This window comes from Tamandua tetradactyla, chromosome 18 (assembly GCF_023851605.1).
Source record: "Tamandua tetradactyla isolate mTamTet1 chromosome 18, mTamTet1.pri, whole genome shotgun sequence".
In the NCBI taxonomy this organism is placed as follows: Eukaryota; Metazoa; Chordata; class Mammalia; order Pilosa; family Myrmecophagidae; genus Tamandua; species Tamandua tetradactyla.
In genome coordinates this window covers 72,116,266-72,141,231 of record NC_135344.1, presented here as the reverse complement: position 1 = coordinate 72,141,231, position 24,966 = coordinate 72,116,266, and the positions used below count along the sequence as shown (strand labels likewise).

Here is a 24,966-nt window from a genome sequence, read left to right as displayed (position 1 = left end):
CCCACAATGATGAAAGAAATCAAAGAAGATCTAAATGGAGAATTATACTGTGTTCATGGCTGAGAGATTCAACATAATAAAGATAAGTCTCCACAAATTGAAGTTTGTCAGAATTCCAATTTAAATCCCAGCATGATTTTTTTTTCAGAGACAGACAAGTTTAATCTACATTTTACATGGAAAGGCAAAGGAACTTTAATAGTTAATACAATTCTGAAAAAACAGTTAAGTGGAAGGATGTGTTATATACAGACAAGTAATAAAAACTGTGTGCTGCAGAGGGACAGACACATAAATCAATACAAGAGAACAGAGACCAGAAATAGGTTTACATAAATATGTACAACTTATTTTTGACAAAGGGGCAAAAGTAATTCAGTGGAGAAAGATAGCCTTTTTCAACAAATGGTACTGGAGAAATCGAGCATCCATAGGCAGAAAAAAAACAACTGACCTAAGACTCATGTCATATACAAAAATTAACTCAAAATGTATCATCCATATTTTAAAACTTCAACTTCTGTGTGAGACTAAAGGGAGAGATGCTTATTTGATGCAAAATTTATATTTTGGGTAGTGCATTACCTAATTTTTACTTGTATGGTCAGTTTAGTTGAACACCATAAGTATGTGGAACCTAGAATAGAGTATGAGATTTTGTTGGTTTGTCCAGGTTAGTGTGATGTCCTGATGTATTCCAGAGTAATTTGGGTCCTGAATAAACAAGTATTTGCAAAATCCCCTTGTGGACTAGGGGGAAAGGAGGAAATATTTAACTTTCCTATTTGGAGAATTTCTGATATTCTTGCAAGCACTGATAACAACCAAATCAGTAGGCCAAGCCCTCAGTCTTGGGGTTCACCCCTATAAAACATATTCCTGCAAAGGATAGGTGAAGCCTACTAAATTAGGCCTAGGAGTCACCCCTATAAAGCCTCTTTTGTTGCTCAGATGTGGCCTCTGTCTCTAAGACAACTTGGCAGGTGAACTCACTGGCCTCCCCCCTGTATGGCACATGATTCCCAGGGGTAAAGAGGAACAGAACTCCCATCCCTGGCATCAAGGGATGGAGAAAGTCTTCTTCACCAAAAGGGGCAAGAAAGAAATGAGACAAAATAACGTTTCAGTGGTTCAGAGATTTCAGAGTCGAGAGGTTACCCTGCAGGTTATTTTTATGCATTATGTTGATATACCTTTTTAGTTTAAGTTGTATTTGGACTGGTTAGAGGGAAGTACCTGAAATTGTTGAGCTGTGTTCCAGTATCCTTCATTCTTGAAAACAATTATATGAAGATACAACTTTTACAGTGTGACCGTGTGATTATGAAAACCTTGTGTCTGGTGCTCCTTTTATCCAGGGTATGGACGGATAAGTAAAAAATTACGGATAATAAATAAATAAATAATAGGGGGGTAAGGGGTAAAATAAATTGGGTAGATGGAAATACTAGTGGTCAATGAGAGGGAGGAGTAAGGGGTATGGGCTGTATGAATTTTTCTCTTTTCTTTTTATTTCCTTTTCTGGAGTGATGCAAATGTTCAAAAAAAAGATCATGGTGGTGAATACACAACTATGTAATGATATTATGAGCCACTGATTGTACACCACGCATGGACTATGTGTGTGTGAAGATTTGTCAATAAAAATATTTTAAAACATAACTCAAAATGGATCACAGACTTGAGTATAAACATCAATCTATAAAAATCTTAGGAAAACCATGGGAGAATATCTTTGGGATCTAAGGCCAGGCAAAAAGTTCTTAGAACTGATACCACAAAGGGAAATATTTACAATCTGGATTTCATCTACAAACCTTTACCCTGCAAAAGACCCTGTTAAGAGGATGAAAAGGAAAGCCGCAAAGTGGAAGAAAATATTTGTAAACCACATATCCAACAAAGGACCAGTTCCTAGAATAAAGAACAGTCAAAACTCTACAGTAAAAAAGAAAACATAAAAAAATATATAGCAACCTAATTAGAAAGTGGGGAAGACATGACGACACATTTCATCAAAGAATAAGAATAAGCACATAAAAAGATGTTCAGAATCAATAGCCCCTGGGGAAAATACAAATTAAAATCGCAATGGAAAAAAAAGCAAGCAAGCAAAAACAAAATCACAATGAACTATCACCTATCGGAAATGGTTAATACAAAAAAACATGACAACACCAAATGCATATATAGTTTGTTTCCAATTTCATATTAAAAAATCAGACATTTTTCTGGGAAGTTAGAGTTACAGGAACTTTCTCCCTGTCTGATTTTCTATATCTTTCAAGTCTTCTATAATAAATGTGTAATCACTTGATCATCTGAAAAAGTCTATTCAGAGTTCAGAAGTGACGAAGAAAGGCTACCATGAGGTGGTGGCATTTCAGGGAAAGTGTTAAAGAGTGGGCAGGATCTCAGGAGGTAGAGGTGGGAACTGGGGAGTAGAATAGCACAGAGAGGGGTTTAGAGAAGGCCAGAGCAGACGGCTCCCACGGGAGGTGAGTGGCCCTGCCCTGTAGAGGGTCTCGGCCACTAGACCCAGGGAGACAAGACCAGACGTGGCCTGCACAGGGGACGGAGGCCAGAGAGGCACGTTAGGAGGTGACTGTGACGGCCCCCTCGTCAGCCTGTATAGGCTGAAAGGCGTGGGGTCCCCGAGAAGTGAAGGGAAGTAACCCAGGCAGAGGAGCTGCAGAAGAACAGCCATCGTTTTTCATACTCAAAAGGAAAAAACATACTATCCACTCTAGTTTTATTGGTATTGCTCAGAGATGAAATCAGCATTCTGTGACATTTGGAGCAATGTCTCTTCCTGACACTTTAGCTCTTTCTGAACCAAAGAAAGAGAAAGGAAAAGAAAAGCCCATAGTGTCCACCATGAGATTTGGTCATCAGCCTAGAGAGGGCTTAGTGAACTGGAGAACCACTGAACCTAAGAGCTGGACAGAAACCTAGCGCCAACCCGTCTCACATCTACATTTTACAGCTGGGGAAACCAAAGCCCAGGGAAATTAGGGAGTTTGCCTGCCCACCCAAAGGTTCCTGGTATGAAACCAAGATGAGCGGCACAGCCTCCTGGTTTCTAATCCAGCACTATTCCACGATTAACAGATCACAACTGCTCTGTCCACGGGAAAAGGCTCCCAGCAAAGTCACTGCTTCAGGATCGGCCATGGGGCCTCCCGCCAGTTTTCTCGGGGAAACGGGGTAGAGTGGATGCCCCCCAACAACGGGATCCTGGCACTCACTCTTCAACAGTAATCCTACCCTCCTTCCTCCTTTAATTTCCTCCTTAGGGATAAAAGAAATAGCTTCATAAATACTTCTAAAAGTAGACATTAATTTTATAGAGAAGTGTGAATGGGTCAAAGAGAGACCCTGGTGCCATCTCCTACAGCCCTTCAGAACAAGGAATGTGGAGAGAGACACATTCCTCTCTGGTGCCCACATAACCAGCCCCTTCCCCTAAAAAAAGCCTCACTCAGCTGGCTCCAGAGATACCAGTGTGCTCGAATCCTCATAACCAGCCTCTTCCTTCTAAACCTAAAAACACAGGAGGCAGCACATCTACAGCAAAGATCTGGGGAAAGAGTAGACGAGGGCTGGCTGGGAGGTAGGGCCCCAGGTCTGGCCCTAACAGGCTGTCTCATTTAAAGACCTTGGTTTCCTCCTATCAAGAAGGTTTGGCTAGGGCAGGCCATGGTGGCTCAGCAGGCAGAGTTCTCACCTGCCATGCCGGAGACCCAGTGCCTACCCATGCAGAAAAAAAAAGAAGGTTTGGCTAACTCCTCTCCAGCACTGTGACTCATCAGCAAGTGAAGTCCCGAGGCATGGAGTTTTGGCCTTCCACACCTTGACACCGTCCAGAAGCGAGCTGACAAATCCAGTTCCGCCTTCCAGCCTCACATGCACCCATGCTGTGCTCAGCTTCCCTTCCCCCTCCTTTTTCCTCACCACTATTTCCTTGTCTCCCAACAGCACAACAATCACACAATGTGGTCATAAAATGCTCCTCTGACTACAGACCCTAATGACAATTGCTTAAGGAGCATAAGCCTAAGAAAGGAAAAACTAAAGACACCTGAACCTGGCCAGCCCGTTCCCTCCTCTAGTAGCCACTGCACACGGTGAGGAAGCAGGTAAAAGCGGTCCTGCCCCTGCATGTGGCCACGGAGAGGGCTCTGCAAGGCAGTGCGGCACCAGCAAGCGCCCACAGCACCCTCACCGGCCCAGCACAAGACCTTAGTAAACCTTGATTTGACAAGAAATGGTTTGCGAGTGGCCAGAACAGATGGCGATGCTCTCCACTGTATCTTCTCAGGCAACAGTGTGAATCAGCTATTAGTACTATTTACGGTTGTTTAACTGAAAACACACCCCCTTGCTTTCCAGCCACCAAAATGCCCCACTTCCAGCTTAAGCACTGAAAAATATTTATGACAGGTCTTTCAGCACTTGCTGAACAATCCTCTGGCCTCTGAACTCTGGATTTCCCAGCCTGATTTTTTTTCTCTTGGTTGACTCAGTTCTAGTCCAATCTTGGTCCCTGCTCTCCTCCACTAGACAAAAGACAAAATAAAGCTCGTACCTGCAGCAGCAAAGAAGCTAATTTCCTTCCAGACACCAGCCACTAAACATACACATGCACACTCATACACATGCACATATAAATGCACGTGCACATGTGTGCACACATACACACATACACATGCATACCCAAATGCACATCACACATGCACACACATGTGCACATGCACGCACACCTATACATGTACACGTGTTCGCACTCATGAACACACGTGCACATATATACATGTACACATGTTCACACACATGCACACACATACATGCATACATTCCAGACTCTCTTTATGTTTCAGCATTTGGGTAAAGGTGTAAGCAGACAACACTAATTCTTCACCCTCTCACTTCCCATCCCATTTCAGCTCATAACTAACATAGCAAGCCACGGAACTGTGATATGATTTAGGACATCAGATGTCTCCCCACTTCATGTTCTCTGGCTTGAGTTAGATCCCCCCAAATCTGCCACTTATCGTGACTAGCAAACGAATCTGGATGTCACTCTCTTTCTTCCGCGGTGACCTAGAAAGCCTGCCAAACCAACACACAGGATGTCTGCTTTGTACCACATGACCCCCTTACCATGTCCACTGTGGACTGGGCCAATAACACCCAAAGACAGCCACTGGCACCCAGGCCCGAGAACCCTGTCCCCAGATGTCTTCACTGGTTGACCCAAGCAAGTCCTTTCCCACAGGGTGGGGAGGGGATGAGGCATAAAGTCTAGAAAAAATATTATTATTTTATTGTCCTGTAGCATAGTAACAATAAATGTTTTATTACATTTGAACATTTTATGCTTCCAGGCTTTACGGCCACCTGATAGTCTGAATGTGATGACTCAGAGAAAAGTCCTTGCACAATAGTTGAGAAAAAAGTAGAAAGATGCCCAGAGAAAAGACAGTATAGAAGCCATGAGTTTAAAAGGCCCTGAGATAAGCTGGTGAGTAGCACAGGAGAAGGAAACAAAGGAATGACCTGTAAGAAAACTGGAGTTGTCTGTGGGTCCTGAACAGCTACCACCAAGCTTCAGCTGAACCCTGACAGGCCACATTTGGTTGTGGCAATATAACACGCTGAGCTCTCATGACCCCGCCCCCCAAAACCAGCTAGAAATGCTAGGTAAGTGATAACAAATGAAAATTTAATGTGTAGACGAATTTTCAAGGGAAATTGAGTGCCAGAAATGAAGAAAGAATTGAAAGTCAGAGCAGCAGCACAGGGTATGTAGGACATGGGGGAAATAGTTGGAATTACCAGACCCCCAAATTGGCCCTCACTGTCAGGGGCTCAAGAAGAAGCTTCAACGCACACATCCATCCAACCCATCGAAAAGAAGTACCCCAATGAGAGCACAAACACTCAGGCAGTGGGTGGGTAAGCTTCTGCTTAGGGCTCTGAGTGTGGACAAAATCGGCTTTGAAGAAAATACCCTGCCCTAAGCCACACGGAAGTCTGACGTCCCGGCTGACCTGACCTATTTGGAGCAGAAGTCCACAAACCACAAATTAAAACTATGTCTGGACCAGTGATACAACTGAAGCCTCTAGAAAAGACAGTACAAAAACTTTACAAGAGGACACTTCAACAGACCTCCAAGAATTCCCACTCCAGATGAGCTCATAATAAATTCCATCGTGAGGGAGAGTCCAGGTCTGATACAGAGAAGGACTAGTACTAACAAGAACTTGAGATAACAGAACAAGCTGAAACTATGACTGTTTAAAATATCTCAAGGCTTTAAAGGGAAACTAGAGATGAGGAGGAAACAATAACACTCTTAAAAAAAAAACTGTTTAAAAAAAATTCTTGAAATGTAAGGCAAACTCATTGAAATGAAAAACTTAATGGATAAATAAAAATACAATGCTCTTCCTTTACAAAAGAGAAGAATTAGTATCATGGACAAGAGCTAGAGAAATTACCCAGAATGAAGCATAGAGAGAAAAATAAAACAGGGTGGTCCGACGGTGGCTCAGCAGGCAGAATTCTCACCTGCCATGCCAGAGACCCAGGTTTGATTTCTGGTGCCTGCCCATGTGGAAAAAAAAGGAAAATAAATAAATAAAACAAAACAAAAAAGAACAGTCAAGTGATATGGAGGATAGAAAAAGAAGGTCAACATAATAAAGTGCCACATAAGGCTAATAGGAATTCTGGAAGAAACACAGAGAATAGGGAGGAAACACTATTCAAAGAGATAAATTCATTCTTGAATACCATTCAAAGAATACAAATTTTCTAGTTTTCATCAAAAAGCACTCATATTTACAATGTATGTTAAGCAAAATAAACAAAAATAAACCTAGATATATCTGATGGAAACTAGAGAATACACAAAGAGAAAATCATACAAGTAACCAGCAAGTAAAGATGGACTATCTACAAAAAAATGGCAATCATCCTAACAGCATTATCTCTCAAAAACAAAATAGAGCCAAATGATAATATAATTACCATCTTCAGTATTAGAATTCTATGCCCACCTCAGTTATCTTTCAAGACTGAATATGAAAAAAAAAAAACGTTTCCCAATAACAACACCTTTCGAGAAAATACTAAAAGATATATTAATATGCAGAAAGAAGGAAATTAAACCTGAAGGTAGGAATAACAAGAAGTAAATAAATTGGTAAAACTGTTGATGAATCTAAAGCTTCGACTATTAGTCAACTTGAGAGTAGGAATTTTTAAAAGATGAAACTAAAGTACTAGATAATAAGATAATAGTTAACTAGAGTTGAAGCTTTCTAGAATGCTTGTATATTCAGAATAGAAATAATGATTAATTTAGATCTTAAGTCAAACACACATGTTAAAAACTATGAGTAATTATTAAAAGAGCAGAAATAGAATGTACGACTTCCTAACCAACAGAGGGAAGATGAGAATTAAAAAATCAAAGAAAAGGCAACATAAAAGAGAAAGGAAAAAGCATAAAATGCATGATACAAATAAATTCAAATGCATCAATAATCACAATAATTATAAATGGATTGAACGTACAAGTTTTAAAAAAGAGATTCTCAGATTTCCTAATGACATAGAAAAACAGAAGCTAAAGGAATCACAGATAAGCTACACCAGGCAAATATTAACCCAAATAAATTTGTTTTAGATATTAAAAGCAAAGAGAACTTTAAGCCAAAAAATAATAAATAAGATAAAGAGAGTCATTATCAAACAGTAAGGAAACAATTCATCACAAAGTCATAATAGTACTTTATCTGTAGGCATTTCAAAATGCAGCCTCAAAACAAATAAAGCAAAATTTGATAGATTACAAGAAGAAATTTACAATGCACAATCATAATGAGTGATGATCACATAAATTGATGTACTTAGTAGACAAAACAAAACTATAAAGGAAATCGAAAATTTGAGCAACACAATTAAACCATCGAATACATGTTTTTTCCCAAATCACCAGGATCCGTTAATGGGCTATAAATCAATCTAGTGGACTATAACCATCATTAAAAAAACGAGGTTGAATTAGAAATATCTGAGTTCAGCCCATATGACAAAGATGAGCACTGTTCTGCGCAATTTCTATTTATTTTTGTAAATTGAGTGATGATACAAAATATACTTTTTACTGTGGGCTGTGACTAAAGTTTGAAAACCATCTAAGATTTTAAACTAAAGTTCTTTACCCCAAAATGAGAGCATACGCATTCTTCTCCCAAATGGTGATGAAAGATGCTCCAATTCCATGAGTGCTACTTGACTGTTAATTGCCCACCACCCCCACCCCCACCCCCACCTCCACTCCCGCCCCCACCCCCACCCCGTGGTTCCTTGCAACAACCCAGCCAACTACAGCAGCCTCTCGCAGGTCTCTGTTCCTTGCAAGTGCCAATTAACTTGGCTAATCATCATTTGTGCAACTGACACTCAAAGGGAAAAACCCTTTTAGTAGAATGAAATATTGCTGAGTGAAAAGTATTTGGAACTAAACTAAGTTAACCATTTTCAACCTTTTGAGATACTCCACATTAGGTGGAGCTGAGAACTAGAAGTAAGGTACCAAAAAAAATAATAGACTTGAGACTATTTTGACCTATGAACAAGTGGAGGGGTGTGTGGATGCTTGGGGCACATGGACAGATGGAGTGGACAAGCACAGGAAGGCTGCAGGCTGGCCAGAAGGGACAGTACCAGGTGAATGAATACAGCCAGCCCAGTTATCAATGTAAAAAGTGACTTTTCCAGGGACGCAAGGACACGCCTCTATTAGTTTCTATCATCCTTCTGAATTGTTCTTTCCTTTCACTCCAGGGTCACTCACTGGCATGGGATGGAGGCAGAGGGAGCAGCAGGGGGTGGGTGGGACACAGCTGGGAGACAGGGATGGGTCAGGCAGTAAAGATCCTCTGGGCCAGGCTAGCGAACCAGGCAACTGGGAGCCAAGGCACGTGTCAGAAAAGAGTGACACTGTCAGAACTTAGGGGATGTAGAGGACAGAACAGAAAAGGGGCAACCTAGAAACCGCATATGCCTTTACTGTGATGACTGCACTTTGCCATCCCTCAAGCATTCAGTATAGATAGAACAGAGAAAAAAGGTTTCATTGAGCTGAAATTCCCATAGCATAAAATTAACCATTTAAAGGTGAACAATTTATCGACATATATAGCACATTCACAATATTGTGCAAATATCACCTCTATCTACTTCCAAAACATTTTCATCATGCTGAAAGGTAATCTAGCACTGATTAAGCAGTCACGCCCATGCCCCATCTCTCCAGCCCCCGACAACCGCTGGTCTGCTTTCCAGTCTATGGGTGTACCTGTTCGGATAGGTCATAAAATGGAATCATACAGTATGTGCTTGGCCTTTTTTGTGCCTGGTTTTTTTCACCTAGCATAGTATCTTTGAGGTTCATCCGTGTTGTATTACGCATTAGTGAGAAATTTTTAATACTGCAAAAACAGATCCTAAAATATTTAGCAAGCAACTGAAGGCAGGGAGCAAGGGAGTTGAGGATAAGTGCAATCTTCTGAGCCTGGGAACTAGAAGGACAGTGCACCATTATCATAAAGACGGAAGGAGATGCAGGTCTGGCAGAGGCAGAGCGTGACAGATAAACCTGTTTTGGGACACATACTGAGTCTGAAATGCCAGAAAAATTTCCTATCAGAGATATCAACCAGGCAGCTGAAAATGCAGCCTGGAGCTTAAGAAAGAAGACCCAGCAGGTGGACTAGAGCTGAAGAGGCAGGGAAATGCTGTTTCGCAGTCCTCTGAGCACAAGAAACACAAAACTTGAGAAGTTCCAAGACTTCAGAGGTGAACAATAAAGAGCAAAGCTCAGAATAAAGAAAACATACTCACCCCAGGGCCAAAGTCAGAGCGTATTTTGTTCTGGATTTTCCAGAAAGAACCCATTCGTGGAGACAACAGCTGGCATTTTCCAATAAGTACCTTGTCCGCCACCTTTGACCCTTCCTATCACTTGGTTCTAACATTCTCTGCTTCCAGTATAAAATACCTGCATCTAGGCTTCCTGAGACTCCTGTCAGTTTTACAACTAGCTTAAAAGTTTGTGTAATATGCAGCCCCACCAGTACGACTGCAGCCTGGAAGTAAAATGCTTCTCTCATCCCAATTAAGCAATTCTTCTCAGGTTTTCCTTTCCACATCCACCCTGAGCCAACAAGCACAGCTCTGAAGATCCCGGCATCACCGCTCATCTTGCTTTGACTATCAAGGGCAAAAGAAACCATTTCTTCACCCAAAGAGTCATTTGTGGCTTGATGCAAAGTGCTATACAAATCCGCTTAAATATATGCAAAATAATCTTTGCTTGCTTTAAAATATATATACTTACACATATATTTATATATCTACACAGACACGCACACAATATAAAATGTACTTTGAAATTGTTTTCTATACCCTCAAGGTTAAACCTGAACTGGAAGTTTTAAGAAAAGAAATCATTAAGCCATCACTTGTAGCAAACTTAGACGTAAGCGAAGAAAGGGAAGTAAAGTACCAGAAATTGTACATGTCCATGATGAGAGGAGAAATCCCTCTGCAGACAAATACAGTGTAAGTGAATGGGCAAAGGTGGGTCAAGAATAAAGAGTATTCTCAGAGCCCAATCCCTTCCCTGCAGGCTTGCTGGGTCCCTCAGCTGCAATCCCCGCAGCTGTGCTCGCCCTTCGCTCGCCCTCCATCAGCGAGAGCTGACATGGGAGCAAGGGGCTCTAGGACACATGCTCCACGGAGAACCAGACAGACGACTGCCCTCACGCAGTGTGCATTTCACAGCATGTTAGTGAGGGAAGACTAACGATAGACAGGCAATTAAATAACAGCCAGAGCACTTTCAGAGAAGTGTCGACGTACAAGGAATTTAATAAAAAAACATAGCATGTCGGATGAAACAGCAAACAGGGATGGCCAGGTGGAGACAGGGGATCCCCTTCAATCAGAGCAGTGAGGGAAGGGTTGCTGAGTGAGGCTTCCACTAAGACCCAGGAGGAAGGGGGTACTCCAAGGTGTGTGAGCATCTGCAGGGAGTGTTATAGGCAGAGGGAACCTTAGTGCAAAAACGGAGCTGCCAGGAGGCCAGTGCAGCTGGGGGTGGGGGCAGAGCCGGAGCAGCACTTGTGACTGTGGTAGTTTACTTGTTTGTTACGTGTGTGTGCCACACTGAACTGGATGGATGGGTGATGGCTAAGTGACATTTGGAGCTCTTAGATAATATGCTGACTTTAGCCATCATCCAAATCCCTTCCCAGTTGTTTTTAATTTAATCAATACAGGGGACATTTTCCAAGAAAACATTCAGCTTCAACCTTATAAGAAAATCAACAGAAAACAGGATTTGCATTACTATATGCAAACGAAAAAGATACATATTCATTTTCTAGTCAGCTTCACTAGAACACATTCACTCTCTAAAATAAGAGAAATCCATATTTAAATTATATTAGCTGAATAATATATACAGGTAGGCTTACAGATTTCTGTTTACTCAGCTTTAATAGATAACCATAACATATTTTCCAGCTGTCTGGAAGAGAAGACAAGAGAAAAGCTACTGCTTAATTTTGTGTTCTCGTAATAATACACCTCACTAGGGTGTAAAAGGAATTAATGGCCAGTTTATCTGAATGGAAATTATTAAAAGCAGCTTAGACTAGGTTCAACACAGGTTTCCTCCTGTAAAGGACCAGACAGTAAATACCTGACGTTTTCTGGACCACATACAGTCCTACTTACCATCTCTTTTCCTCTTATGTGTTTTGTTTTGTTTTTTACGATGCTATAAACATGTGAAAACCCATCCTTAGCTCATGGGCCATTCACACAGGCCATCACTTGACCCCTGCTTTAGATGGAGGTAAGAACAAGATGCCGGAGCCCACGTTCCTAACAGCTAAACCCCCGTGAGATCTCCCCACGCACTCCTGGATTACCTCTTTCAGCCTCTCCAGCTCATTTTGGAGGGCCTGCTTGGATATCTCCACTTCAATCACTTGCTGTCGGAGAGCTTCGTTTTCATCCTCTGCTTTAACACGCTTTTCCTCCACGGCCTCAAGCTCATGGTGCAATCTGACAGACACGTCTTTGGCTACCTGCATCAAGGCACAGAGAGGGACTGCTGGGATGAGAAGCCCTTTGCACGCATCCAAACAATTTCAGAGACACAATACTTCATAGGGCTTAAACCAAACAGCAAAGACCTTGGCAATATTTAATAAACCTATTTTTAAAGGAGGAGGGTATTATTTTAGACTGTGAGTACCATGTTATAAGGGAAAATATGGCTTCCCTCTAGATTAAAACGCCGCTTTGGGTAACCCTGCTCCCTTATAGAAAGTCACCAAAGAAAACCACTTCAGCCAAGGCCCACAAGTCTTAAGTGATGGAGTAAAAAACAATAATAAACAAATATTTCTGCTCCCTAAAGGAATACTGAAGCTGCCCACTAAAAAAAAGAAAACAAACAAAAAAACAAATAAAATAATTCTGTATGTATTATATGGTTAATGTAGTCAGTTTATAAACTATCAACCATGGCTCTGTTTTTATCACACCAGATGAACAGTTTTATTTTCTAAAAGCAAACGAGGAAACAGACTTTGCAAAGGAAATATAAACCAACCTTATGTCACAGTGAGTAACATTTTGCTAGCAGTAAAACTTTTATAGAATTATAGAGATTCTTTTCTTATTGAAAGGCTAACTGAAATTTCCCAGGTATTCCTGTAATAAGGAGGACATTATGCATAACTCATCTCTAGATAAATGATCTAATAATTGGGTCTTTTAAGAAGGTGACCATGGAGAGAACAATGCTACCAAATCTTGAATTTCTTCATCTCATTCCTGTTTCTGCCAATTACCATCAAAAATACTTTAGACAATTACTTATGATCCTATTTTTCCTTCAGTTAAATCATCGGTTCAAATTGTCAATGGAGTTATGGGTATTTCAGAATTTCTGCATCCTAGAAACTTACCATAAAAATGTTAAGTGATTATGGTCAACCTTTAAGAGTGGCCTTTGATATAACTGAATTGATAATCAAAACATTTTTTAAATAGTTCAGATCTTTTGAAGTTTCTGCACAGTTTCTATCCAACTGACAATTTTTTTTTTATTTTTTGCATGGGCAGGCACCGGGAATGGAACCCGGGTCTCCGGCACGGCACAGAATTCTGCCATTGAGCTACCGTCATATCAACCCAATTCTTTTTTTATTATAGACCTGTTATTATGATTTCTTCCCAAGGTTTTAAAATTGCAGTTTATATCATAATAGACTTAAATCTTGGGCTGCCAACAGTCGTATGACCATGCATCACCCTTTGGACCATAAAATAAAGAATGTTTATGCTGAAATCTGTTGAGATAAATAAAAGTACTCAAAAGAATGGGTAAGTGTGGTCCTGAGGGTTTTCAGATTTGAGATTTCATCTCCAACAGCTTCTGCTGGACATATGTGTACCGTCCATTCCTCTTCCTTACCTTTAGGTCCTGCTCCAGACTCCGAATAAGCTCGCCATCCACCTGGCCAGTCTGAGCCACCTTCAGGCTTTTCTGTTCAGCTTTCCTGAGACGGTACTGCAGAATTCGGCAATTTTTATTAGCACGGTCCAGTTCTCGCCGAAGTTCCTGCAGCTGGTAAACATCTTCCTCTAAATAACTGTCCCTCATCTCCTCCATTTCAGCACGGAGTTCGTCCAACTCATCCTACACGGACCAGACAGAGTAGATTGGTAAGTTAAGCCCATCAAACGAAGATGTATGTTGCCTCCCTTCTCTACCCCCACTTGTCAATATTTAATATTAAAGATCTACGTGCTCATCCATCAGCTTAGGGCCACGCACCCATGATCTGGCAGAGGGACTTCCGGAGACACTCATGTGAGATAACATTGTCAAGTGCCTTTCCAAATCATATAGATCAAGAAATTAAATGCCAGTCTGGATTATTTATGGCAGCCTCTCAGAAGTTTTCCACCTCCAATACTTCCTTACATAATCATAAACAAAAATGAAATAGAATCTGCAGAGAATTAAACCTTTAGATCCAAACCAGTGACCTAACCCTACATCTCTAATGCACCATCTAAGTACTGAGATGAATCAGAAAGGCCTTCACCCTTAAACAACATACTTTACTGGGATAATAACAAGCAGCCGTTAACTGCCACTGGAATTATAACATACCTTCAAATGTCCCTAAAATTCTGTTCCATGACACAAATTTCAGAGTTTGTGCAGCTCACTACTCTAAAGTTTCTTAAGTTTCACTTCATTCAAATAGACACTGGGTTTGTTTTTTTCCATTCCCCTGTGCTTTATAGATCATCTCCACTGTACTTTCCCATCAATGCGAAGACACTCTGAATACAGAAGAAACCAAGGAATCCTCCCCTGCTCCTTCCTCTCCTACCCACTCCCCATCCTGGAGCAAGTGCTGTCAGCTCAGCATCAAACCCTGGCCCAGCTGCAGAGGGGCTTCCTTTCCTGCCCTCCACCTGCCCATAGTCTACTCTCCATCCCACAGTGTTCTCCTTTTAATACACACTAAGAATAGTGTTTAAAGTCTTCCCCTTGGCTCCAAGGCCTCCATCTCCTGTTCCTTCCCCCTGTCCCCTCCCAGCCACATGGCTTGTCTATGTCAAGGCCCATGTCAACGTCTCCATCTGTGTCCACAACCACGTCTACACCTAAGTCCATGTCTACATCCACGTCTACGTCCATGTCCACATCTATGTCTACGTCCACATCTACGTCCACGTCCACATCTACGTCCACGTCTACGTCCACGTCTACATCCACGCCCACATCTACGTCCACATCTACATCCACGTCTACGTCCATGTCCACATCTATGTCCACGTCCACGTCCACGTCCACGTCTACATCTACGTCCACGTCTACATTCACATCTACATCCATGTCTACATCCACATCTACGTCCACATCTACATCCACATCTACGTTCACATCTACATCCACGTCCACATCTACGTCCACGTCTACGTCCACATCTACGTCCACATCTACGTCCACATCTACATCCACGTCTATGTCCATGTCCACATCTACGTCCACGTCCACATCTACGTCCACATCTACGTTCACATCTACATCCATGTCTACATCCACATCTACGTCCACGTCCACGTCCACATCTACGTCCACGTCCACATCTACGTCCACTTCTACGTCCACGTCTACATCCATGTCCACATCTACGTCCACGTCCACATCCACATCTACGTCCACGTCCACATCTACGTCCACTTCTACGTCCACATCTACGTCCACGTCCACATCTACATCCACGTCCACGTCCATGTCCACATCTACGTCCACGTCCACATCTACGTCCACGTCTACGTCCACATCTACATCCACGTCCACATCTACATCCATGTCTACATCCACATCTACGTCCACGTCTACGTCCACATCTACGTCCACGTCCACATCTACATCCATGTCTACGTCCATGTCCACATCTATGTCCACGTCCACATCTACGTCCACGTCCACATCTACGTCCACATCTACGTCCACATCTACGTCCACGTCTACATCCATGTCCACATCTACGTCCACGTCCACATCTACGTCCACATCTACGTTCACATCTACATCCATGTCTACATCCACATCTACGTCCACGTCTACATCCACGTCTACGTCCATGTCCACATCTATGTCCACATCTACGTCTCACGTCTACGTCCATATCCACGTCCACATCTATGTCCACGTCCACATCTACGTCCACGTCCACATCTACGTCCACGTCTACGTCCACGTCTACATCCATGTCTACATCCACATCTACGTCCACGTCTACATCCACGTCTACGTCCATGTCCACATCTATGTCCACATCTACGTCTCACGTCTACGTCCATATCCACGTCCACATCTATGTCCACGTCCACATCTATGTCCACGTCCACATCTACGTCCACGTCCACATCTACGTCCACATCTACGTTCACATCTACATCCATGTCTACATCCACATCTACGTCCACGTCTACGTCCACATCTACGTCCACGTCCACATCTACGTCCACATCTACATCCACGTCTACGTCCACGTCCACATCTACGTCCACGTCTACATCCACATCTACGTCCACGTCTACGTCCACATCTACGTCCACGTCCACATCTACGTCCACGTCTACATTCACATCTACATCCACGTCCACATCTACGTCCATGTCCACATCTATGCCCACGTCCACATCTACATCCACGTCCACATCTACATCCACGTCTACGTCCACGTTCACATCCACATCCACGTCCACGTCCACATGTAACATCTATCTCGACACACCTATCTATGCCCGCATTTACATCCATGTCCACGTACATGTACATGTCTACATCTATGCCCATGTCTCTGTCTACGTCTAGCCCACACCCCCTCCCCAGCTCATAGAGTCTCCTCTCTCTGTTCACACTAACCAAGAGAATGACCTATTCAACCGGCCACGTCTCCGAGTCCAGCCTATTTCCATGAACCACCAAGAAGAAGAGACGTTAAAGAAAACTTCACCAACTAGTGGTCACGTGAATAATGATTTTCTTCTTGGCTTCTAAATGTTCTGACAATTTCTATATCAATGACAAAAATATTAAACTATGAGGTGCTCTACTGTATCTTAGGGAAGGGAAAACCTTCACACGGAAAATGTGATGAAGCATAACTGAGTTTCATTTCTTGTTTCCTTTGTGAAGATTTCTCCCTATTAATCTGGTTCCCAACGGGAAAATTTACTGGGACTGGTGGCTCCTGGACACAGCCTCAAAGCTGGTTTGTTGAACATCCAAGAACAGAACGGAAAGCACCGGCCCTTCAGACATCAGAGAACAGCTCTTTCAGGAAGATGCTGCCGGAGGGCAGTGTCAGGGACACCGGTCCATGTGAGAATGCTTCCCTGACCCAGCACAGGCTGCACAACCACAGGCTGCACACTTTCAGTTGGGCCTCTGTGGCTGTTGTTGTTCTTTTGACAAAGAGCAGAGATTAGAACTGAATCTTCAATGAGCAAGCTAGAGTTTCACAGAGTCCCGTCCATTAACTTGATGCATCAGACTCTGGGAAACGGCCTCACCTCTATGCTTGTATCTGTGCAGTTACTAGGGAATTGTTTCATCAGGTAACTGATAAAAAAAAATAGTTTGATTTGAGCATTAAAGTGGGAGAAGGCTGATTTATGTCACTAAGTCAGTATAGGCCTGCATATACGATACAAGTATACAGGGACTTCAGCCATTTTGTTCATGGAAGGGATCATTTGTGATTGCTTTCTCTTCTAGAACGTGTCTCTAAAAGCTAAAGTCATTCATTAATGCCTGCAATTACCTGATAGAAGATGTAAAGATCAGCTTTCAGGTGTGAAAATGATCTCCAGTTTTCAGACTTTAAAAAAAGGAGGCCCATCACCCATCCCAGAGTTAAATGCTGGAGAGGTTAGATAGGTATGTAAACAACCACTCTAGGCTAAAAAAAACTGCATGAAGGCTAGATATACCTCCAGATTACTGTGCAAGCTAGATGTAAGCAGCTCATAGTTTTTGGCATAAATAATTGCCAACATTAATTGCATTGAAAAGAAAATTAGAGAGAGACCATAATTGCATGTATTTTGGATCACTGCTTTTATAACTCATATTTTATCTATGTTTATATCACAGAAGCCATCCTTTAAAAGTACTTTATTTTCCTTAGCTCTACAATAATCCCGCTAGGAACATATTATCTCCCTTTTATGGACAAAGAAACCAAACCCACGCAGGTTAACTTACCCAAAGGCTCACAGCTAATAAATTGAAGCTAGAATGCACTCCCAAGGCCGTCTGCTTCCAAACACATATTCTTTCTGGAGAAAACTATAAACTATCTGCCTCAACGAGGATGGATGTAACAGCCCGAGACCTTAAACTGTACTCTTCAATGTACCCTTCGTTCAACATCAGTGCAAAATAATAAAAGCAATCTAACACTTAGAGCTTTACCACTGTCAACACGCAATAATATCCATTGTAGCAATCGGTCCTCAGAAAAACACTGCAACGTGCAGCAAAGCTATTAATACTCCAAGTTTAAAAATGAGGATTTGAGAGTCTAGGTTTAAATGGCTGGCTTCCCATACTTGTCTGCTGTAGAGATGGGACTGAGACCAGTGTTTCAGCTCTTTTCACATAGCCTTGCAGAAAGCAATTTCTCAGCTTCAGTGAAAAGAAGTTACAAGAAAAGAAAATTATAAGCCATATAAACTGGCAGCAACATTCTGAAAAGCAAAAACTGTGATTATTCAGATTAGGGTCATGATGGATAGTGGCTTTCAAACTAGCATTACATTAATTTTCTGACAGCATGCTGTAATTTAGGAAACATTGTATTCCAGAGCCATAAAGATGTCTGCTATTTAGATGTTGAAGAAAACCAAATCAAGAAGAACAAATGTTTCTGGCATACATAATACAGAGATGGTAAATAAGTTGCTGGTGCTTTTGTTATATATAGAAATTAATAAGAAAATCTCTGCCCATCATCATCAGTTTTATATTAAATGAACATCAGGTCTGTTCGATAATTAAATACCAGGTCATGAGTTCATTAAAAAGCTAATCCTGTTTTAACGGAATATATTTTTCAAATTTTATATATAAAATGAACTGGAGATGTGTGAAGCGGCTCGACTATTCTCCTTTGCCTGACGATAACAAATTCACCTTAATATATATATCAAATTAGTGGAATTAGGTAACCATTTGTGTGGAGAGTAAACCAAAATTAAAATAAAATGCGTCCATGAAAAACTCTGCAAGGATTGGTTTATCCACGAACATAAAATAAAAAAAGAACCCATGGCCTCTTAGTATAAAGTGGTGAAAACTCTTGATCATACTAATAATTTTATTCAAATCCTAACCTCATTTAAACAACCTGATAATCAATAACTATTTCTATCTCAATAACCCCTCTTTAAACAGACCTGATTCAGAGAGTAGGAGCGGTTGTCTGGCTACTGTAGCAGTAATTCCCTCTGCTGGGAGCTGCAGACAGAAACTATTGTCTGTTGTAATATACAAATAATCCACCTCATTTCCCTGTGGACAATGGAAAAATTCTCCGCTGAATCCCAGCTGTAGCTAAGGAGGCGAGGGGCCGGCTACCATTGTTCACCAAAGTGACAGTTCACTGGGCAGCTGACGGGCTTGGCCTTGAGTCCCAGGACCCAGACACACAAGATGACCAGGCTGTTCTTCCACAGGCTGGGAGAAGAACCGCATGGAAAGCGGGAATGCTAGGAAAGACTTGGGAACACAGTACAACCCTTCCAAAAGAAAGGGAGGATAAGCAAGGCTAGGGGAGGGAAAGAGGAAAGCCCTGGGCTGAGCTGGTACCTGCTGCCACCAGGCCACGCAAGCACCTGGCATCCCGGCGCCCAAATGAGCCACTTCAGAGCTTGCCACTCAAAAGGGCTGCCTGGAGTGTGAAACGGAATGATGAGGCTGGATCAGTGGGGATACACTGTAACCTATAAAATCAAAATGACCTTAATGATAATCTCCCCTAGGAAACTATTCATCTCAAAAATGTAATGTTATCTGCACTTGGAGCGAGCACTGACTTTTTTTTAAAAAACTAGAACAATTCGTATGAAACGACTGAGAAAGTAGAGCAAAAATGAACAGGCATTCCCTGCCTGAACCTTCCCCATCCTGCACTTTATTTGGGGGAGGACGTGTATCCTGAGCACATCCTCAGCAACATTAAAACCATTTCTAAAATAGGCCAATAAAACTCCAAGTGATTAAACCCTCCTGAAAAGCATGTGGAAGCAGAGAACATAATTAAAATGTTCACAATGAGCACGAAGGCTGGTCTGATTGTCTCTGAGCATTGGGGCAGACCACTGTCCTGGCTGGCTGGCAGAGGAGACACGCCTGCACTCTGCAGAAGTCTTCATCCTTAAGAAACATGCCTGCGGTTTGTTTCAGAAAGGAGCAAGGCATTTGGATAACTCAACTCAACTACTCACCTTAACTTCTGAATACTTCCAAATATATGAGAGTTCACCTGAGGTAAAAGGAAAACGAGAATGTTTTTCTATGTCTTCCTGCAAAAAGCCAGGTACCTGGATTGAGTAATTTTTTACATTTTTAGCTTGTCACCTTGGTGCCTTGCCCTTTAACGAAGGTGGAGAAGGAAGAGAATGTGAGGTCAGGGGCCACCCCTCATATACAGCACCCTATTTAAAGAAGGTGTGCACTCGACATATTTACTGTTCTAGAAAAACATCAGGCTGGCTAAAAAACAAGAGAATTCTACTTGAATTTCCTGACCCACAAGACATCCTCCTATGGGTTTGTGACCTTATTTTTCTGTTTAATTACTCTTTGGTGGTTCTAGCTCATAAACTGTCACCGTGTTTTAGAGCGACAGTAATAATACTGACTCAGCAAAGATTGTGATGCAGTTACAATCTTCCAGAATATATCAAGGTAACGTTTCTGGATCCATGTGGTAGTCAGTTACTATAAATCTCTTCTTGTTAGATGACATCTGAATAGATGGATATCACCGAGAGTTAATATAATATTCCCTAAGAAGGCAGTAGGTCCAGGTTTCACTTGTATCCACCACTTAAATAAAAGTGCCCCTTAACAACCCGAATAGTCAAAAGAGTAGTTTCAATCTACAGAGCTTGTGGAAAGGCTTGCCTACTGCTTTTTGCCCCAAGGGGTCCTGAATGACCTAAACCTGTTTTGCACCAGTGGGCAGGCTCACTAACCTTCAGGAAAACCCACCAGGATTCTTGTTTTTCTTCCCAAAACTATCATCATTTAAGCCTTGGAACGACCACATATGTAACTCACACATACACGTGAAATTGCTCTTCTGGTTTCTTAGACTTCACATCTCCTCCACCCACTTCTCTCTCCTACTCCCAGAGAAAAGGCTGGATGGACTCAGGTCTAGTAAGTGGCTGACCACGGCACCTTCTCCCCAGCAAATCTCCACTGAACATCTTCCCAGATTAAAACATTCCAGTGGGATCTACAAAGCCATCTGTACACTTGCTACTGGAGAGTTAATTATGGCCCTTTCACCTAAAAAGAAATCAACAATCCCTTAGAAAAGCCAAGCACTGAGAACATTTTGAACTAATAAAACAATCCTGAAGCAGCAAAGCCTGAGAAAAGCAGCCTTGCTGGAAGTCAGGGTGCAGCCTGATGCAGTGAAAAGAGCAAAGGCTCTGGAGGCAGGAAAATAAAAGCTGCTAAACTATACCAGCTGTACAACCTTGGATAAATCATTTAACCCTTCTGGAGTCTCGGCATCCATGTCTGCGAAATTGGGGCCATAAAACATATTACAACAATAGACTATCCTCTGGTGTTCTGGACTCAACCGAAATATCAAACACAGAGGAATCGAATAATGTGACAAGACCAAGCAAATAACCAGTCAACCAGGACTGCACGCTGAAATGGTATCAGCCCAACTATTCCAAGATCCAAGATGTAAAGAGAGGCTTTTTTTTTTCTTTAAAGAAACTCAATTTTCTGTTGTCCAGCAGTCATGATTTGGAGAACTATCATTCAATCAGAAACACCATGGGTCCAGGTTTATCCTGGGACCTGGGGTTGCAAAAATGAACAAGTTTATCTTCCTAGCCCTCAGGGAGTACTCATTTGTGGAGGACATGAAACGTGCTGGCCAAAAAGCAAATGTATCTATTTGAAACCTCTCTCCAAGTCCCAACCTGCTCTTCATTCTCACCGCTCTGTCTCCCTGTTACCTCTTTTCAAGAAATAAAAGAACTACTGGGCTCAGGTGACTGGTGCAGTTCCTGCTAAGATCAAGAGTTAGGACAACCCATGTGCCTGGTTCAGTTTGAACTGCAGGCTCAGCCACCACTCACCCCAAACACCACCACCCCCTTGGCTCCACCAGCCCAAAGTTGGGCCTGAGCCCGGCAGATTCATCATCTGCTGAAAACACAGCTCAAAAAGCATAACCAAGGGATGGGGAAGCAGAACTCCGTTGGATTGGGAAGACATTCATTAAAATCTTAATAGGCACATGAATAAACGCATACCACCAGAGTTATTTACTAACCTGAGGATTGCAATAAATTAAAATAGAGTTGTACTCAATACAATCCCCTTATTTTTTCTCCAGACTCCCAATGGTCTTGTTTGCCGAGAAGATTTGAACCCTCTGTGCTGCTGCCCCCGCCCTGCTTCCCCGAGAAAAGATGGAGTCGCCCTCATGCTAAAAGGACCAAGAAGCCATCACCAGCAGGCCCTGCAGGGAAACAGAGATTTCAGAGAATCCCTCGAAAGTGTGCTTGTGGAGGGACTCAGCCTCTTCTGACACAAGAAAACCTGGTCCGCGGACACTTAACAAAGGACCTGCCAGCAAAACCCTGCTGTCCCTCAGCAAGAGGCCAAGTCAAGAGGCTTCCGCACTTGAGCGGTATCACCGAAAACTGGCCCTCTCTGCCTGCGCTGTCAAGGGTCCCAGATGGAGACTCCTAGGGTCCCTGGCTCTATCTCTGCTTGCAGGGGAGGCGCCCGCCCCTTCCAGGCCATCCAAATGAACGCGCATTTCCGGGGCTACACGGCCTTCGCTAAGGGGTGATCCCACCCCTCCCACAGGCGAGGGTGGCACGCATGGAGTCACCGGACGTAAAGTGCTGCATCCAAAATGTTATTACAGTCGGCCCTTCTCCCAAGCGACGAGAGGGGCAAAGGAGTCAGCGCCCAGAAGCGAGAGCTGGAGGCTCAAGAAAAGCCAAATGGCTTGACGACCGCCTTTCAGAGTTGCGGGTGAAGTTCCCCACTCCCGGCGCGCGCGGGAGAAGGAGGGGAGGAAGAGGGCGAGAGGGAAAGGCGCTCATGCGCCCCCAGAAGGCGGTGCTCGCGGGTCCTTGCCGCAGCCGGCCCCTCGCGGGACGCGGGAAGCGGGGCGCGCACCTCGGGGCCACGTGCCGCGGGACGCGCCGCTCACCTTGAGATAATCGTTCTCCGAGCGCAGCTCCTCTATCTCCCGCAGCAGCTCCTCCTCGTCCGCTGCCCGCAACTGCCGAGGCGGCTCGCCCGGGCGGGGATCCTTGGGGGTCCCGCCGCCTCCGTGGCCCCTCCCGGGGTCCGCTCGTTCTGACACCGCGCGACCCCCACCATCGTCCGCCGCACCGGGCACCGGAGACCCGGCCGAGACCCCGCCAGGACTGCTGGCGCCCCCGGAGGCGGTGCTGGGTGCAGGGGGCGCGGCGAGGCGCGCGGGGGGCTCCGGGCTGCTGGACGGCGCCCCCCGGGCTGCCGGGATCGACGCGGGGGCTCCTCGCGCGGGTTCGCGGTCGCTGGAGCCGGTGCCGGACTCGGCGTCGCTGCTGGCGGCGGGGAGTAGGCGCTGCTCGTCCGACAGGGCTTCAGAGGGGCAGTCGGAGAGGTCGGAGCTGCTGTCCGTGTGGCTGAGGCGCGAGCCGGGAGCCGGGGAGCCAGCGGCGCGGGCCGCAGGGGAAGCGACGGGGCCCAGGGGGCCGGCGACGCGGGCGGGGGGCGCCCCGGGACCGCGCTTGGCTTGGCGGCCCTTGGCGGCGGCGGCGGGCGGCGGTTCGGCTCCAGGCGGCGGTGGCGGCTTTCCCGCCCGGGCCAGCAGCTCGGCGCGCGTCGCCTTCCTGGGACCCGGGGCGGCCCTGGCGCCGCCCGCCACCTTGGTCCCGGCACCCGCCGGCGGCTTGTCCTTCGTACCCGGGACGCCGCCGCCGCGCCGAGAAAGACGGCCGGGAGCGGCCAGCAGGGGTCCGGGCGAGGACGGCGCCTTGGCCGCGAGATTGGGCGAGCGCGGGGGGCCGGGGGCCGGGGCCCGGCCCGGGGAGGGGGCGGCCGGGGCCGAGCCCGGCGCCGCGGGCCGCGCGTGCAGGTCCCTGAGGAAGGGTCTGGCGGGCGAAGGCGCGCGGTGCAGCCGTCTCCTCTCGGCCAGCGGGTGCAGGTGGTGGTGGCGGTGGTGCTGGCCGGGCGGCGGTGGCTTCGCGTCCGCGGCGCCGCCGCCCGCGGGGCCGTTCAGCGTCTCCATGGCCGGGGCACGGGCGGCGGGCTGCAGCTCCCGCGGCAGATGCTCCTGGCGGCGGCGACAGTGGCGGCGACCGGCAGCTTCCCCGAGTGCTCTCTCATCCCTCCGCCTCCCCCGCCCTCCCCGCCCGCACCCCGGCCCGAAGGGTCCCCGCGGGGCTCGCGCACGCCTGCGCCGCCCGCTCGCCCCTTGCTCTTGCGCTCGCGGGCCGCCCCTAGCCGGCTCCGGTCAGCGAAGCTCCAGCGCCCTCGCCTCGCCGGCGCCCGGCCGCGCGCCTCCCCGGGCAGCCGCGCTGGCCTCGGCCTCACAGGCCCCCATTCATCCCCGCAGCGCCCGCTCCCCGCCCACTGCCGGGCCGGGCCTCGCTCCCCCGCAGCGCCCGCCGCCCCAGCCCGCGCCCTCCCCCGGCTCCCCCCCGAGAGGACTGCGAGCGCGCGCCCCTGCGCCCGACGCCCTGTGCGCATGTCCCGGCCCCCGCCAGCCGTCCCGGCGCCCGCGCTCGCCTCGCGCTGCCAGAGCACCCGGCGCGGCCAGGCCGGGGAGGGCGGGGCCTGGCTCCGGGGCGAGGGCGTGTCCCCCCGGCCCCCTCCCAACGCTGGGATCCGCCCCGATTTCTGAGGCGGGAGACACAGTGCCCGAAGCTGGGGGATGGGGGGGCAGCCGGCGGTGGCGGCGTCGCGGAGCCCCTCTATGATGTGTGTGGGCGGGGAAGGGCGGGGTGGCGCGCCCGCCTGGCCTCCGCTGACCACCACCTCCAGCCCTCACGGCCCCCCCATCC

At 45.5% G+C, this 24,966-nt stretch overlaps 1 protein-coding gene across 5 annotated transcripts in view; it reads right to left on the bottom strand.

Moving 5' to 3' along the window:
- The window catches only part of MTCL1 (microtubule crosslinking factor 1), a 140,588-nt gene extending 116,298 nt beyond the window's left edge, over positions 1–24,290 (bottom strand). For 2 of the 5 annotated variants that reach the window (XM_077135957.1, XM_077135958.1), the window contains exons 1-3: positions 19,508–22,925; positions 13,577–13,801; positions 12,021–12,179 (exon numbers count right to left, since the gene is read on the bottom strand). In XM_077135957.1, coding sequence (XP_076992072.1) covers positions 12,021–12,179; positions 13,577–13,801; positions 19,508–19,540 — 417 coding nt within the window. In that variant the 5' untranslated portion in view covers positions 19,541–22,925. Of the gene's footprint in view, positions 1–12,020; positions 12,180–13,576; positions 13,802–19,507; positions 22,927–23,123 lie in introns of those variants that run through there. The other 3 variants (XM_077135955.1, XM_077135956.1, XM_077135959.1) reach the window with 3 other exon arrangements.
- Positions 24,291–24,966: the final 676 nt, after the last annotated feature.